We start from the raw sequence: 16,030 nt of genomic DNA on the forward strand, positions 1-16,030 counted from the left end.
CCAGGAGAGACGTAAAAAGGGTTTAATGGAGTACAAACCAGTCCCGTCCCCCTAGTGTCCCTGAGCTGTCCCCACTGTGGGGACGTTCTCGAGGCAGGGGCCACGGCTCAGATGAGGACGCTGGACACGGGCACCTTGGTGGGGCGGCCGCGCTGCGGCACCACGATCTCCCCATCGTCCCCGTCCTCAGCAGGGAGCATCCCTGGGGACAGAGAGGACGCAGCGTCAGGGGGACACAGCGATCCAAGGGAACACGGTGTCAGGGGCAGCAGGGAGGGGACGCGAGGACACAGAGAGCTCAGAGCCATGGGGTGACTGGGAGGGGACATGGGCGACGGGGACCCACGGGCGCTGTATGCTGAACTGTGCTGGAGCCAGGCGAGGGGACGTGGAGGACCCCGCTGATACGGTGCGCAGAGCTGCATGCGGGACAGGGGACAGGGACTCCGCTCACACCATGGCTAGAGCTGGGGGGCAGGAGGGGACACAGGGGGACAGAGAAGGGAGAGGGACCCCGTTGGCACCGTGTGTCGAGCTAGGGGAGCACAGAGGGGACAGGGACACCGCTGACACCCCGCGCTGAGCCACGAGCGCAGCTAAGGGACAGGAGGGGACACCGAGCTGGCAGGAGGGAAGGGCCCCACTTACGCTGTGCGTCAAGCTGTGCACGGCGACGGTCGCCCTCGAGGAAGAGCGCGGTGGCGAGGAAGAAGCCGCCCCCCAGGGCGCCGGCAAAGGCGCAGAGCAGCAGCGCGTGCTCCAGGGACCGGGCTGCCGCCAGGAAAGAGTCGGGGGCCCCACGGCGGAGCCTGTCACTGATCTGGGGGGATCGAGGGCCACCTCAGTGCCTGCGGGGCTCCCAGTGTCCCCATTGCCCCCCAGCACCATGTCCCAGCACTCCCAGTGCCCCCCAGCACTGCGTCCCAGCCCTCCCCGCGCCCGTCCCGGTGCCGGTGCTCACCACCCCGATGAGGTAGGGGCTCCCCGCATCGCCTAGCAGGTGAGAGACGACGATCTGCAGGGCCTCGGCTGTCGACCGCCGCGTCGGCACCACAACGTACTGGGGGGCAGTGGGGGACACGCGTCACCACTGGGGGGGGAACGCGTCACCACGTACTGGGGGGTGCGGGGAGGATGGATCACCACTGCGGGGGGACAGCGCTGCCCCATCCCGGGAGGACACAGGAGAACAAGCGTCCCCATTGGGGAGAGGACATGGCACTGCCACATACTGCAAGGATGTGGGAGGACACGTGTCACTGGTTGAGGGGGGGCATGGCACCACCGTGTATCGGGGGGACATGGGGTAGATACACATCCCTAGGAGGGAGGGGACAACATGCCACTGCCACGGAGGGGACACGTGGCCCCGGGGACGCCCGCTGGGCCCAGCACAGCCCTGTCGCCATCAGTGATGCCGTCCCGTGCCCCCGCACTCACCAACAGGATGTCGGCCACGATGGCCCAGTTGAGGGACAGCAGCGTTTCCCCGACAAAGATGAAGATCTGCGCGAGGAGGTCGGGAGAAGTCAGGCAGGGCACGGCGAGGCCCCCAGCTCCCCGGCCTCCCCCCGCACTCACGTAGGTGAGGAGGACGGTGGCGCGGGCGCAGACCACGGCGAGGAAGAGGAACGGGGCCGAGCCCAGCAGCCCCGCGGCGCAGAGCAGGGGGTCGGCGCGGGGGGTGACGGGGCGCAGGCGCCGCGACAGCTCCACGCCAGCCCCCACGCCCAGCACCCCCGTCACACATGTCAGCGCCCCGAAAATCAGGCTGCAGGGATGGGGACAGGGGAAGGGTTGGGGCAGGAAGACAGCGGGGCAGGGACAGCCCCGTCCCTCTTGTCCCCCAACCCCGTCCCTCCCTCTGGGGATGTCCCCCTCCCCCTCCTTGTGCCCACCCTGGCACATCCCCTTCATTTCTGTCCCTCTTCCTCGGGACATCTCCCCAGCACGTCCCTGTCCCCATCCTCCCCCAATGCCCCCGTTCCCATCCTTGACTGCTGGCATCCCCATCCCTCCCCCCATCCTGTCCTCTTGTCCCCATCCCCGTCCCCTTGTCCCCACCCCATCCCTCCATCCACTTCTCCCCATCCGGTCCCTACCTCCATCCCTCCCCGCATCCCCGTCCCCTCGTCCCCATCCCGTCCGCGTCCCACCTCTCGTCAGCGTGACAGCCCCGCGGCTCGGCGCAGGGCTCCCGGGCGCCGCTGGCCAGGCGCGAGCGGTAGAGGAAGGCGGGTGCCCACAGCGCCAGCGCCCCTGTCACGAAGGCCACCGCCGTGAAGCCCAGAGTGGACAGCACGAAGCTGCGGCTGGGGGGGGTACAGCGTCATCTCGGGGCCACGGGGGACGTGGCATCCCGCAGGGCACAGGCATCACGTGGGGCGCAGCATCGTGGCTCCCCCTGCCCCATCTTACCTGCGTCCTCTGCACCCCCCCACATGTTCCCCCATCTCTCCATCCCTCCCCACGCCTGGTCCCGCATCCCCCGTCCACTCCTCCATCCCCCGTGTCCCCGATCCCCCCATCCCCTCCACGTCCTCACTTGGTGGCCAGGGCCCGCAGGTCGGTGGCCCACGACGTGTAGTGCAGGGGGGCATCCAGGGGCCTCTCCACAGCCCCCCGTGGCGGCTCCTTCACCACCACGAAGAGCAGCACCACAGCCACCACGCCCAGCCCCGGCGTCACCTGCAGGAACGGGGAGCGGGATGGCTGCGGTCACCAGCAGGGAGGGGGACCGAGGAGCCTGATGCCACTGATGGGGCCTGGGAGAGGGACAGGGGCAGCTGGGGTCACCAATGGACACCAGGACAACTCAGGGTCACCAAGGGGGTCAGGGATGGGATCCGGCATAGAGTCCAGGATGGTCTGCGGTCACCGACAGGAACAGGGATGACCCAGGGTCATCGACAGTGGCCGGGATGGGGACCAGGATGGCCTAGGGTCACTAGTGGGGATGGGGACAGCTTGGGGTGGCCAGCGAGGACGGGGGCCAGGACCACCAACAGGGACAGGGACGGAGCCGCACTGCAGCCACTACTGGGGATGGGGATGGGGACAAGGAAGGGGCTGGGGCTGCCCAGGGGCCGGGCCCCCACTCACCCGCAGTGCCCAGTGCCAGTCGGCTGCGGCCTCCTTCACCTTGGCACCCGCGATGTAGCCCAGGCCGCTGCAGGGGGGCGGTGGGGGCACCTGAGCCGGACCCAGGGCCCCCCCCCGGCCCGGCCAAGGGGCAGGGCAGGGGGGAAACAGCCCATGTCCCCCCCGTCCCCACCAAGGGGCACAGCCTGTGTCCCCCCATGTTTCCCTCCATCCCCACGTCCCCCTCCGTCCCCACATCCCCCGTACCTGCCGAGGGGCACGGCAAGGTAGAAGCAGCCAGTGTCCCCCCACGTCCCCCCCCCATCCCCACCAAGGAGCACAGCCCGTGTCCCCCCAGGCCCCCACGTCCCCCATACCTGCCGAGGGGCACAGCAAGGTAGAAGCAGCCCAGCATGCGACTCCGATCAGCGCCGGCGAAGAGGTCGGCGATGAGGGTGGGGGCCACAGTGGAGTAGCTGGCTTCGCCCACCCCCACCAGGGCCCGCGCCACCAGCAGCGCCCAGAAACGCTGTGGGGAGCGGGACGGCATCTATGGGCCCCCAGCTGCGGCACAGGTTCCGCCGGCACCCGCAGGGGGCCCAGCGACGCCGCCCTGTGGACACCCCAGCCCTGCACCCTGCGGGAACAAAGCCCTGCACCAGCAGCCCCCCAGTCGCCCCGCGGCCCCACAGCGCCCCAAACCTCGCGGGGGACGAAGCTGCTGGCCAGGGTGACGGCGGACCAGAGGGCGATGCCGAGGCAGAGCAGGCGCTTGCGGCTGTGCCGGTCCCCCAGGTACCCGAAGACGGGCGCCAGCACCATGTAGCTGCTGATGAACACTGTGGGGGGGGGAGTGGGTCAGCCTGACCCATGGCGGGGGGGGGGCTGCAATCCCCCCACCCCCACTCTGGGCCCACGGCAGAGAGCTGCGAGCCACACAGCTGCCCCCGCCACCTCCCTCCCGTGTCCAGCCCTGAGGCCACGTGGAGCTGGACGGGCAGGCATGGGGCTGAGCCCCCCATGTGTGGGGCCAGGACCCCCCCACCGTGCCCCACGTACCCGTCTGCAGGAGCCCCGAGCTGCTGTCCCCAATGCTGAAGAAGGCCTCGATATCAGGCAGGACACCTGGGGAGGGGAGGGGAAGGGCTGAGGGGGGGACAAGCGCCCCACGGCCACCCTACAGCCACCCCACAGCGGCCCCACGTACCGGCCACGGTGAAGCGGTCCATGTAGTTGAGCAGGTTGATGTAGCAGAGCACGGCCACGGTGAGGCGGGCCCGGGATGGGGAGATGCCGGGGGGCGGCGTGGGGGGTGCGAGCCCCACAGCCCCCTCCCCCAGCCCCTCCCCATCCCCCCCAGTGTCATCGGCCCGGCGCAGCACCGGCCCCGCGGCCGCCTGGGGGGCACGGCCCGTCGCCATGGGGCTGCCTCGCGCCTGCAGGGAGGGCGCTGTGACCCACGGCACCCGCGGCGTGCTGACCCACAGCGCCCTGCTGCCTTCCCGCCCCACAGTCCCCCACCATGCCAGGGCACCCCTCGCTTCCACCCTGCTGCCTCCATCCCACAGACCCCCCTTAGGGATCCCTGCCCCACAGATCCTGCCCTGGAGCCCTCCAGACCCCCATCCCCTGCCCCACAGTCCGTGGTAGGTCCCATGCCCTGCCCCGTTGCCCCTGCCCCACAGCCCCCCAACGACCCCCATCCCCTGCCCCACAGTCTGTGGTAGGTCCCATGCCCTGCCCCGTTGCCCCTGCCCCACAGCCCCCCAACGACCCCCATCCCCTGCCCCACAGTCCGTGGTAGGTCCCATGCCCTGCCCCGTTGCCCCTGCCCCACAGCCCCCCAACGACCCCCATCCCCTGCCTCACAGCCCTCTCCCCGGCCCCCACACTCTGCCCCACGGCCCCGGAGCCCCCGCGACCCCCCCTCCCCGTGACCCCCGGCACCCCCGTCACGTGCTCCCCACCCCGTGACCCCTGTCACGTGACGACCCCGCCCGTGTCTCCCCGTTACCCGCCGCCCCGGGCGAGTCGCTGCCGCGGCGCCGCGCACGTGACCGCCGCGCACGTGACCGCCGGCCCCGCCCCTTCCGGCCCAGGTTCGCAGGGGAGAGGGGGCGGGGCCCGGGGGCCGGGGCCACGCCCAGAGAGCAGCCGGCAGTGCCAGAAACGGGTTTATTGGTCCGCGGGGCCCCGGGGATCCCCGGGCGCCGATGACGCCACAGCAGAAGGGCCGGGGGGGGGGGGTCACGCACGGCTCGGTGACATCACGGCAGGGTGCCCTAATGACATCAGGGTGTCGGGCAGCAGGTCTGGTGACATCACACGGTGGGGGTGGGGCAGGTCAGTGCTGTCACAGGCGATGTCACTGGGCACGTGTCCAGGACCTGGCGACCCCCACTGCAACGTCGCGGTCCGGCTGAGCCCAGGCACTGTGACATCACAGGGATGGACGACGGGCACCGTGATGTCACAGGGACCTGTGTCCAGGGCCTTGTGACATCACAGCAGGAGGGGGGGATGGGCTGACAGTGATGAAACAGCAGCAGAGAGTGAGCGCAGTGACGTCACAGCGGGGGTGGCTCCAGGCAGTGTGATGTCACCAGCCGGTGTCTCTCGGCGGTGTGATGTCATGGCAGGGGCATCTCCAAGTGCTGTGACCTCACCTCTTGGGTAGCACCAGGCGGCATGACCTCACGGTGAGGGGGCGGGGCTAGGCCCAGACCTCGATGATGTCATCCTGCTCCATGCCCAGCTCCTCAGGGGTGCAGGTCCCCAGCAGGCGCCGGCCATCAAAGAAGAAGCGCAGGGGGCAGGTGCCCAGCCCCCGGGCCGCCCGGTACCGCTCCATCAGCCAGGACAGGGGCTGCGCCTGGGGGGCCGCGGGGCTCAGGGGCGGGGGCACGCACCCCCCCAGACCCCTCATGTTCCCCCTGCACCCCACCGGACCATTCATGGCCTCCCGCACCCCCCCAGGCCTCCTGGACATCCAGACCCGCCTGGACTCGCCCCCTGGACCCCCCCCAGGCCCCTCATGTTCCCCCCAGACCCCCTCATGGCCCCCCAGACCCCCCACCTATGTCCTTAAGGCCCACGCAGGCCCCCCCCACAGACCCACCCCTCGTGTCTCACAGCCCCTCATAGAGCTCCCCTGCATCTCACAGCCCCCCCACAGACTCCCCACATCTCACAGGACCCCCCCCACGCCCCCCCATCACACCTTGGGCACGATGAGCCGCAGCAGCGAGTGCCGGTCCTGCCCCTGCACCGTCAGCCGCAGCTCCCCCGGGCCCGGCTCCGGCTCCAGCTCCAGCTCCAGCTCCGGCGCCGGCTCCCCCCCAGCTCCGGCATCCACCACGCACTCTGGCCGGGCGGAGAGCCAGGCTGGGGGTGGCCCCACGGCACCCCACAGCCGCCCCCAGCGCCTGAGGCTGCCGCGGAGCCGCTGCGGAGCTCCCGCTCCTCCCTGCTCCCGTGTCGGCCTGGCGCGCTGCTCACTCACTCACCCACGATGTCAGCGACCCCCAGCCCCAGGGCCTGGGGGGTGGCGCTGGGCTCCAGCTCCCGGTCCCGCAGCAGCAGCAGGATCCATCCCGGAGGCACCCGCAACACCCGCGCCATGTGCTCCACCACCACCCGCAGCGGCTCCGACTGCCGGGGCCAATGGGGCGAGCGTGAGCATGGGGCCATGGGGATGGGGCGAGCGTGGGGCTATGGGGGACTGCAAGGACGTGGCAAGCGGGGGGCCACGGGGCACCGATGAGGGGCAGTGGAGCCGGGGAGGGGGTGATGGAGCTGGGGAGGGGGCAATGGAGCTGGGGAGGGGGCGGGCCACGGGGATGGGGCGAGTGTGGGGCCGTGGGGTGCTGACGAGGCAGTGGAGCCATGGACAGGGCGATGGAGCCAGGACCGTGAGGGACCACAGGGACAGGGTGAGTGTGGGGCCACGGGGCGATAGAGCTGGGGCCACGGGGGAATGCGGGAATGGGGCGAGTGTGGGGCCATGGCGGGGGACAGAGCTGGGGCCATGGGGCTGTGGGAATGGGGTGAGCGTGGGGCCATGGGGGGCGACAGAGCCGGGGCTGCGGGGCCACGGGACCAGGGCGTCCGCACCGTCTGCAGGGGCACGCGGTGGAGCTCGGCCCGGCACTGCACCTTCAGCTGCAGGAGCCGGGGGGTCGGGGGCGCCGGGGGCTCCAGCAGCACCACGTCGGGCTCCGGTGCCGCCGGCCACCCCGGGGATCCCAGCACCAGCGAGCTGAGGCCCCGCAGGCGCCGGTCCACGTCCCTGCAGGGCCACGTATGGGATGAACCCCCACCTCGGGCACCCCGAGCCCCCTCTGGCACCCAGAACCCTCCTCGGGCACCCCAAAACCCCCTCAGGCACCCCAAAACCCTTTCTGCACCCAAACACCCCTCGGGCACCCCAAACCCCTTTCTGCACCAAAACACCCCTCGGGCGCCCCAACATCCCTCCTCAAGCACCCCAAACCACCCTCTGGCCCCCTGATGCCCCTTGGGCACCCCAAAACCCTTCTCGGGTGCCCAAGCTCCCTCCAGCACCCAAACACCCCTTGGGCACCCCAAACCTCCTCTGGCACCCAAACCACCCTCTGGCACCCCAACACCCCTCGGCTGCCCCAACCCCCCCCTCGGGTGCCCCGAATCACCCTCCGGCACCGCGATGCCCCTCAGACGCTCACCGGATGATGCGCCGTGTCCGGCCGCTCCGGGGCTGCGGGGAGCAGGGCAACACGGGGGTCCCAGCCCCCTCCAATCTGGGGATACAGCTGGGGTCACGTGGTGGTGGTTGGGGGTGGGGGTGGGCTCCTAACACCCCCCACCCCGGTCACTCACGGTTCTGGCTCCAGCACTGGTTCTGGCTTCCTTTCACCCTCCTTCTCTTCCTCCACCTCCTCTTCCTCCTCCTCCTCAGCATCCATGTCGATGGAGGACTCTGCAGGGGGGTGCAGGGTTAAGGGGGGACATGGGACCCACACACACACCCCACCGTCCCTCCCCCTCACCTCCCTGCTGCTGGGGGGCAGGCAAGTCCTGGAGCTGCACCATGGGGCAGAGCCACAAACAACTGTTCACCTGTGGGGAGAGACGGGGGTCACCCACGGTGCCGTGGGGAGCGGGGCCTCCCGGACGCCAGGGCCCCCCTCACCTTGTTGGAGTAGACGGGAACGCTGGGGACATCTGGGCCGAGGCGCAGGCGCCGCCGCTTGGGCCGGGGTGTCCGCGGGGGTCGGGGGCTCTCGATGTCACTGTCGCTGTCGCTGCTGCCCCGACGGGCCCGGGGCCAGGGGGGCGACGCGGGGGTCAGGGCATCTCCCGCAGCCCCCCGCTCCACGGCTGGCCCCACGGCCACTGCCTCGGGGCACCCCAGAGGCACGCTGCTCTGGGGGGGAGACGGGTGTGAGGGGGCCTCACATGCCTGGGTCCCTGTGGGTGAGGTGCAGGGGGATATGGGGCACTGGGACGCCTGGGTCCCTGGGGGTGAGGTGCAGGGGGATATGGGGCACTGGGACGCCTGGGTCCCTGGGGGTGGGGTAGGGGGGATATGGGGCACTGGGACGCCTGGGTCCCTGGGGGTGGGGTAGGGGGGATATGGGGCACTGGGACGCCTGGGTCCCTGGGGGTGGGGTAGGGGGGGATATGGGGCACTGGGACGCCTGGGTCCCTGGGGGTGGGGTAGGGGGGATATGGGGCACTGGGACGCCTGGGTCCCTGGGGGTGGGGTAGGGGGGATATGGGGCACTGGGACGCCTGGGTCCCTGGGGGTGGGGTAGGGGGGGATATGGGGCACTGGGACGCCTGGGTCCCTGGGGGTGGGGTAGGGGGGATATGGGGCACTGGGACGCCTGGGTCCCTGGGGAGTGAGGGGGATACGGGGCCCCCGGACGCCTGGGTCCCCAGGGGGGCAGGGGCGTATGTGGGGCGGATCGGGGTCCCCGTCCCTGCCCTCTCCCCCGCCGCCACCACCGCCGCCGCCGCCGCCCCGGTCTCCCCAGCCCCACACGCACCGGCTCCGTCATGGCGCCTCAACCGCTCCTTTCTTCCCATTGGCCAAGGGCCCCCGGCCTAGCCCCACCCCTCGCACGCTCATTGGCGGGAGCGGCCAAGTCAACAGGGGACGCGGCCCCGCCCCCTCCCTGACGCGGGGTCTTCTGGGAAGTGTAGTCCGAGGGGCGGAGCCAGGCCGCGGGGGTGGTGCTACGGGGCACTGGGGGCACTGGAAGCACTGGGGTCCAGGCTGTGGGGCACGGAAGGCCCTGAGAACACTGGTGCCCAGGCCCTGGGGACACTGGGGACACTGGGGTCCAGGCTATGGGGCACTAGGAACACTGGGGACTCTGGGAGCAGGGCACTAGGGGCACTGGGGACACTGGGAACACTGGGATCCAGGCTTTGGGGCACTGGGGACGCTGGGGGCACTGGGGTCCAGGCTATGGGGCACTGGGGACACTGGGAACACTGGGGACACTGGGATCCAGGCTTTGGAGCACTGGGGACGCTGGGGGCACTGGGGTCCAGGCTATGGGGCACTGGGGACACTGGGAACACTGGGATCCAGGCTTTGGGGCGCTGGGAACACTGGGGACACTGGGTCCAGGCTATGGGGCACTGAAGGGGGACGTGGGCTCTGGGTCCCTTTTCAGTGGCCACTGGGTGCCACCTCCCCCCCCCCCCCGGCCTCACCCGGACGCCTGGGCCCCCGGCAGGGGGGAGGGGCGGGTGGCAGGTGCGGGGATGCCAGAGTCCCCCTCAAGGAGGCACCCAGGCGTCCAGGCGCTATATTTAGCCCCGCTCCCAATAAGGAAGCTCTCCGGGGACCCTCAAGGCGAGGGACCCAGGCGTCCAGGGTGGGGGGGGCCAAGAAAGGCGTTGCCTGGCCGGGGGCTATTTTGGGCCCGGGTCCTCCCCCCCCCCGCCCCCCCGGGGCAATAAAACCCGGCCGGAGCCACCAGCCCCAGGCGCCGACCCCCAAGTGCAGCCATGGTGAGTGGGGGGCTGTGACCCACAGCCCCCTGGGACTAACGGGACCCCCAGGGACCCCCTTAGGGACCCAAGGGACCCCCCTGAGTCCCATAGGGACCCCAGGGACCCCCAGAGACCCCCCTGAGCCCTGTAGAGACCCCAAGGGAACCCCCTGAGCCTCATAGAGACCCCAGGGACCCACAGGGACCCTGCCAAGCCCCATAGGGACCTCCAGGGCCCTTCCAGGGATCCCCAAGGACCCCTCTGAGCCCCTATGGACCTCCAGGAACCCCCCTATGACCCCTCAGGGATCCCCCTGAGCCACTCAGCAACCTCTGAGACCCCCATTGAGACCCCCAAATGCCCACTGGGACCCACAGATCTTCCCAGGACCCCTGATCTCCCCCCCCCAGGATACTGTCTATCCCCTTAGGGTCCCCCTTAGGGGTCCCCAAATCCTTCCGGGGACCCCACAGACCTCCCTAGGGACCCCAGAGACCCCCCCACCTCAGGGCCACCAAATCCCCCCAGGGACTCTCCCAGGGACTCCCCAGCCCCATAAGGACCCCAGCAACCCCACAAACCCTCTCAGGGACCCCCTGATCCCCTCTGGGACCTCCCCAGGGACCACCAACCCACCACCTGCACCCCACAGACCCCCCCCGGGACCTCCAGGATCCCCAAGTGACCCCCCCAACCACCCCCTGGGACTCCCCAGCCTCCCTCCGAGAGGTCCCCCGACCTCCCCAGGCCTCCCGGCCCCCCTGACCCCCACATGGTCCCCCCAGGCCCCCAAGAAGGCGAAGCGACGCGCAGCCGAGGGCAGCTCCAACGTCTTCTCCATGTTCGACCAGACCCAGATCCAGGAGTTCAAGGAGGTGGGGGGGGGGAGGAGGGGAGGGGGGCCCGGACGCCTGGGTCCCCTCTGGGCTGGGGGGGGGGGGTTGGCGCCCAGACGCCTGGGTCCCCTCTGGGCTGGGGGAGGGGGTTGGCACCCAGACGCCTGGGTCCCCTCTGGGTGGGGGGGGGGTTGGCGCCCGGACGCCTGGGTCCCCTCCCATGTGCAGCACCTGTTGCAAGTCCGGGGTCGGGTGACGCCTTGAGGCTGGGGGGAGGGAGGAGGGAGGGGGGAAACAGCTGCGGGGGGGAGGGGGAGCACAATTCCCATGAGCCTTTGCAGTGGCCTTCATCGCCCGCCCCCCCCCCCCCAGGCCTTCACCGTCATTGACCAAAACCGGGACGGCATCATCGACAAGGATGACCTCAGAGAGACCTTTGCTGCCATGGGTAGGGCGGAACCTGGGGTGGGGGCGGGGCATGGGGTGGGGCAGGGCCTGGGGAGGGGCGGGGCTTGGAGCTGGGGAGGGGCGGGGCCTGGGGCAAGAGGAGAGGGGCTCAGGGAGCAGGATCCAAGGTGGAAGGGGAGGGGCCTACAGTGAAGGGGGAAGGGGTTGTGGAAAGAGGCAGGGCTTAGCAGGAAGGGTGGAGCTAAGGGGAAGGGGAGGGACCTTTGGAGGAAGGGGAGGAGCCTGTGAAAAAGGGGAGGGGTTTAGGGAAGATGGGGCAGGGCTTGGTGGAAGGGGAGGAGTCAAGGAGGAAAGAGGAGGGGCCTAGGGGCAGGGGAGGGGCTTATGGTCACAGGTGTGGCCCTGTGGGCGTGGCCTCACCCCTCCCATCCCGTGTCCCCCCCAGGGCGGCTGAACGTGAAGAACGAGGAGCTGGACGCCATGATCAAGGAGGCCAGCGGCCCCATCAACTTCACTGTCTTCCTCACCATGTTCGGGGAGAAGCTCAAGGGTGAGGACCCCCCCCATGACCTCCCCATGGCTCCCCCAGACCCCTGTGACCCCCATGTTGCTCCATGGCAGGCGCGGACCCTGAGGATGTCATCATGGGGGCGTTCAAGGTGCTGGACCCCGATGGGAAGGGCTCCATCAAGAAGAAGTTGTGAGTGTGGGGAAAAGGGGGGGAAGCTTGGGGGATATGGGGGGGGAACATGAGGAGACATGGGGATATGTAGGACATGGAGGTGTCATGGGGATACAGGACATGAGGAGACATGAGGACATGGGGGAACGGTGGGGGCATGGTGATATGGGATGATATGGGAGGCCATAGAGACATGGGGGACATGGGGGGGGACATGGGGTGTCATGGGTATATAGGGGGGGGCATGGGGATATGGGATGATATGGGGGGGACATGGGAGGCCATAGGGACATGGGGGACATGGGGGGACATGGGGGCAGCAGGTCTCAGCCCCGCTCTCCCCCAGCCTGGAGGAGCTGCTGACCACCCAGTGTGACCGCTTCACCCCTGAGGAGGTGAGCAAAGACCCCCCCTGCCCTGGACCCTAAACACCCCCAGACCCTAATGGCACCCCCACGCACCCTAAATACCCCCCAAGACCCCAAAATACCCCCTCAGGACCCCATATACCCCCCAACGACCCTAAATACCCTCTCATGACCCTAAATACCTCCTCAGGACCCTAGGTAGTCCCTGACCCTAAATACACTCTCTTTGAGACCTTGAACAGCCCCTTTCTGACCCTAAATACTCCCTGGGACTCCCTAACATCCCCCCCCCCCGGGATTCCCAATGCTTCCCCGGGGTCCCAAATACCTGCCAGAAGCCCCTATTGCCCCCACGGACCCCAGACACCCCCAGGAGCCCCCCCCACCTCCCTCTGGGACCCCCAATTCCCCCCCCAACACCCCTGGAACTCCCCCCCCCAGCCCCATCCCTGTCCCCGGGGGGGGGGGGACAGTCCCTGTCCTGGGGAGGGCAGTTCGGGGCCTCCCCCCTCCCTGACCCCCCCCACTGCATGGTGCCCCCCTCCCCCCCCCCCCAGATCAAGAACATGTGGGCTGCCTTCCCCCCCGACGTGGCCGGCAATGTGGACTACAAGAACATCTGCTACATCATCACCCACGGCGAGGACAAGGAGGGCGAGTGACTCCCCTACCCTGGACGCTGGGGCCCCTCCCACCGTGGTGCCTCCCCCTTGAGTCTTAATCCACCGGGAATAAAGCGCCCTTTTTTTCAGCCACTGCCTCAGGGGGGGCTTGGGGAGGACAGACCCTGATTTGGGGGGGGGGGGGGCCATGATGCAGACGACGGGGACGATGGTGAGGGAGGGTTTATTGGTGCCAGGCGCCTGGGGGGGGACCCCAGGACAGGGATCGAGGTCCTCAGGAGTCCCTTTCCCCATGGGACCTCCCCAGGGACCCTGGGATGGGGATGGGGATCCTCCGGAGTCCCCAGGGGGTCCCTCCTCAAGGGACAGCCCCAAGGACCCCAGGATGGGGGCTCAGGTGCCCTGGGGTCCCTTCTCCATTAGACAAGACCAAGACATCCCCGGGATGGGGACTGAGGTCCCCACAGTCCCCCTTCCATGGGATGAGGTGGGGACGTCTCCAGGGGGACCCCTAGGATGGACCTTGGGGTCCCTGGGGACCTCAGGATGGGGCCAGGACTCCAGGATGGAGATGGAGGTCCTTGTGGTCCCTTCCCCATAGGACAGGGCTGGGACATCCCTGGGGACCCCAGGATGGAGCTGGGGGTCCCCTCTCAGTGCCACGGGACAGGGCTCAGCAGGGGCCATCGCCTTCCCCGGGGAGGACGCGGAGGGAGAAGTCGAGGGCCGGGGCGGCCTGGGTGAGGCTCCCCATGGAGACGACGTCCACGTGGGGCCCCAGGAAGCGGGGCAGGGTGGCCTCGCTGATCCCGCCGCTGGCCTCCACCGTCACCCCAGGGTGGGCAGCCTTCACCGCCGCCGCTGCTGCCTGCAGCGTCTGGGGAGGGGGGGACACCTCTGGGTCCGCCCCATCCCATGCTGCGGCTGCCCCCTCCTGCACCATGGCTGCCCCACCTCATGCCATGGCCTCCCCATGCCACACTGTGGCCACCCCATGCCATGCCATGCCATACCCACCCCATCCTATGCTGTAGTCACCCCATCCCACCCCACAGCCACCCCCTCCTGCCCCATGGCTGCCCCACCTCATGCTATAGCTTCCCTATGCCACACTGTGGCCACCCCATGCCATGCTGTAGCCACCCCATCCTATGCTGTAATCACCCCATACCACCCCACGGCCACCCCTTCCTGCCCCACGGCTCCCTGCTACCTCTGGGTTGAAGTTGTCCAGCATGACGATGTCAGCGCCGGCGCCAGCTGCCTCCAGGGCTTCTGCTGCAGAGCCGCACTCCACCTCCAGCCTCAGGGCAAAGCCGGCCACCTGCCGGGCCTCCCGCACCACCTGGGGGCCCAGGCGTCCGGCGGGAGCCCCCTCCAGCCCCATAGAGATGAGCCCCCCACCACCCTGCCCTACGCCGCTACACCCCAGGGCTGCTCCAAAACGGACCCAGGGTTGCCCCTATTCAGCCCCGAATCAGACCCCAGGTTGCCCCCAGGCAGCTGCCCCCTGGGGCTATGGGTCTGCCCACCTCAGACCCCCAGCTGCCCCTGTGGCGATGGGTCCCCCCTCCCCAGACCCCCAGCTGCCCCTGGGGCTACGTGTCTGCCTGCCTCAGATCCCCAGCTGCCCCCATGGTGATGGGTCCCCCCTCCCCAGACTCCCAGCTGCCCCCTGTGGCCATGGGTCCACCCGCCCCCGACCCCCAGCTGCCCCCTGGGGCTGTGGGTCCCGTGGCAGGTACCTGGGCCAGGGGGGCCCCGGCGGCCAGGAGATGGTTGTCCTTGAGCATGACGGCGTCAGCCAGGCCGTAGCGGTGGGGGTGGGCGCCCCCCACCAGCAGCCCATACTTCTCCACCAGACGGAAGCCCGGCGTCGTCTTCCGCGTCCCGGCCACTGTCCCTGGCCACCCCACAGCCCGGGCCAGCCTCACGGCACGGGCGGCCGCCGTGGCCACCCCACTGCAGCGGCCCAGGCAGTTGAGGGCCACCCGCTCGCCCAGCAGCACCCCAGCCCCGGGGCCCCGCACCTCAGCCACCACGGCCACGGGGGCCACCGGCTGCCCCTCGGCTGCCCGCCGGGCCACCGTGCACCCCGTGGCGGCCCACACCGCCTCGGCGAAGGGCAGCCCCGCCAGGACGCCTGGCGACTTGCAGAGCAGCTGAGCCCGGCACAGCGCCTGCCCCACGGCCAGAGCAGCGTAGTCGGGGCCTGGGGCATCCTCCTCCAGCCAGGCCTGTGCCAGGGCCTGGAGCCGGGGCGCCGGCAGCAGCGGGGACAGGTCTGGGGGGCTGTCCATGGCCCAGGAGCCTGTGGAGACCATAAAGTGCTGCCCAAGATGTACCAGAGTGGCCAGCAGGGCGGCACTGCTGCCTGGTGGGGCTGTAAGGTGCCGCAGGCCCCACACAGCCCCTGGACACTGCTGAGCAGCGGGGTCCTGCCCCATAGAGACCTTCGGCATCGCTCCCTGCCACATAGACACCCTTCAGGCACCAGGGTCCTAGCCCATAGAGACCCTTGGGGTGGGCCCTGCCCCATAGACACCCTCCAGGCACTGGGGCCTTGCCCCACAGACACCCCTGGGCACTGGGGTCCTGCCCCATAGAGACCCCTTGCAGCATTCCAGCTCATTGGCGACTCCTTACGTCTGCTCCCTACCCCATATCTCCCCCCCTGCTCCCTAGGTCCTGGCCCACGGTTGATCCCTGCCCCATAACTACCCCCACGCACCTGAGCCCAGCCCTACAGCTGCCCCCGCCCGGCTCCTGCATGCCTGGGCCCACAGCAGCCACCCTCCCCCCAGGCTGGGGGAGAGCAAAGTCCACCTCGAACCGGCCACGTCTCCCAGCCCCCCTGCCCCACACCGAGACCCCCAAACCAGGCCCAGGTCCCAAACTGGGGGGTCACAGGTTGGGGTCGCACATTGGGGTCCCCGGACCCCCACTGACCTGCAGAGCCGGGAGCCAGGGGGTGAACGAAGCCGCCTGGGGGGCTGCGGGTGGGATGGGCCCCACGGTGCCGCCCTGTGATTGGCCATCCGGTGC

General features: G+C 69.8%; 4 protein-coding genes across 7 annotated transcripts; 1 reads left to right on the forward strand and 3 right to left on the reverse strand.

Annotated features, from left to right (window-relative positions):
• Positions 1-6: 6 nt before the first annotated feature.
• Positions 7-5,140, reverse strand: SPNS1 (SPNS lysolipid transporter 1, lysophospholipid). The gene is made up of 13 exons (XM_067314918.1): positions 5,096-5,140; positions 4,289-4,517; positions 4,141-4,206; positions 3,784-3,920; positions 3,459-3,610; positions 3,103-3,169; positions 2,546-2,688; positions 2,157-2,312; positions 1,582-1,771; positions 1,441-1,506; positions 962-1,060; positions 649-820; positions 7-202 (listed from the first exon to the last, which is right to left on the reverse strand). The coding sequence occupies exons 2-13, from the start codon at positions 4,500-4,502 to the stop codon at positions 108-110; spliced, it is 1,557 nt and encodes a 518-aa protein (XP_067171019.1). The 5' UTR covers positions 4,503-4,517; positions 5,096-5,140; the 3' UTR covers positions 7-107.
• A 102-nt stretch (positions 5,141-5,242) lies between these two features.
• NFATC2IP (nuclear factor of activated T cells 2 interacting protein) lies at positions 5,243-9,774 on the reverse strand. Of its 4 annotated transcripts, none has more exons than XM_067314930.1 (10): positions 9,111-9,772; positions 8,252-8,485; positions 8,109-8,178; positions 7,939-8,038; positions 7,785-7,859; positions 7,195-7,369; positions 6,588-6,732; positions 6,302-6,444; positions 5,748-5,953; positions 5,243-5,513 (listed from the first exon to the last, which is right to left on the reverse strand). In XM_067314930.1, exons 1-9 carry the CDS (start codon positions 9,120-9,122, stop codon positions 5,795-5,797), a joined length of 1,113 nt encoding a protein of 370 aa, XP_067171031.1. In that variant the 5' UTR covers positions 9,123-9,772; the 3' UTR covers positions 5,243-5,513; positions 5,748-5,794. The 4 variants fall into 4 exon arrangements, with proteins under 4 accessions (XP_067171031.1, XP_067171030.1, XP_067171032.1 ...); XM_067314929.1 differs by having other exon boundaries at positions 5,243-5,606; XM_067314931.1 differs by having other exon boundaries at positions 5,243-5,953; positions 7,237-7,369; positions 9,111-9,774.
• Positions 9,775-10,880: 1,106 nt separating this feature from the next.
• Positions 10,881-13,083, forward strand: MYL11 (myosin light chain 11). Its single transcript, XM_067314942.1, has 6 exons — positions 10,881-10,943; positions 11,277-11,352; positions 11,758-11,862; positions 11,934-12,012; positions 12,341-12,389; positions 12,920-13,083. Exons 1-6 carry the CDS (start codon positions 10,908-10,910, stop codon positions 13,022-13,024), a joined length of 450 nt encoding a protein of 149 aa, XP_067171043.1. The 5' UTR covers positions 10,881-10,907; the 3' UTR covers positions 13,025-13,083.
• Positions 13,084-13,190: 107 nt separating this feature from the next.
• Positions 13,191-15,999, reverse strand: QPRT (quinolinate phosphoribosyltransferase). Its single transcript, XM_013949165.2, has 4 exons — positions 15,935-15,999; positions 14,731-15,296; positions 14,199-14,330; positions 13,191-13,862 (listed from the first exon to the last, which is right to left on the reverse strand). Exons 2-4 carry the CDS (start codon positions 15,283-15,285, stop codon positions 13,659-13,661), a joined length of 891 nt encoding a protein of 296 aa, XP_013804619.2. The 5' UTR covers positions 15,286-15,296; positions 15,935-15,999; the 3' UTR covers positions 13,191-13,658.
• Between the last annotated feature and the right edge of the window lie 31 nt (positions 16,000-16,030).

Source organism: Apteryx mantelli, chromosome 38, assembly GCF_036417845.1.
Source record: "Apteryx mantelli isolate bAptMan1 chromosome 38, bAptMan1.hap1, whole genome shotgun sequence".
NCBI lineage: Eukaryota > Metazoa > Chordata > Aves > Apterygiformes > Apterygidae > Apteryx > Apteryx mantelli.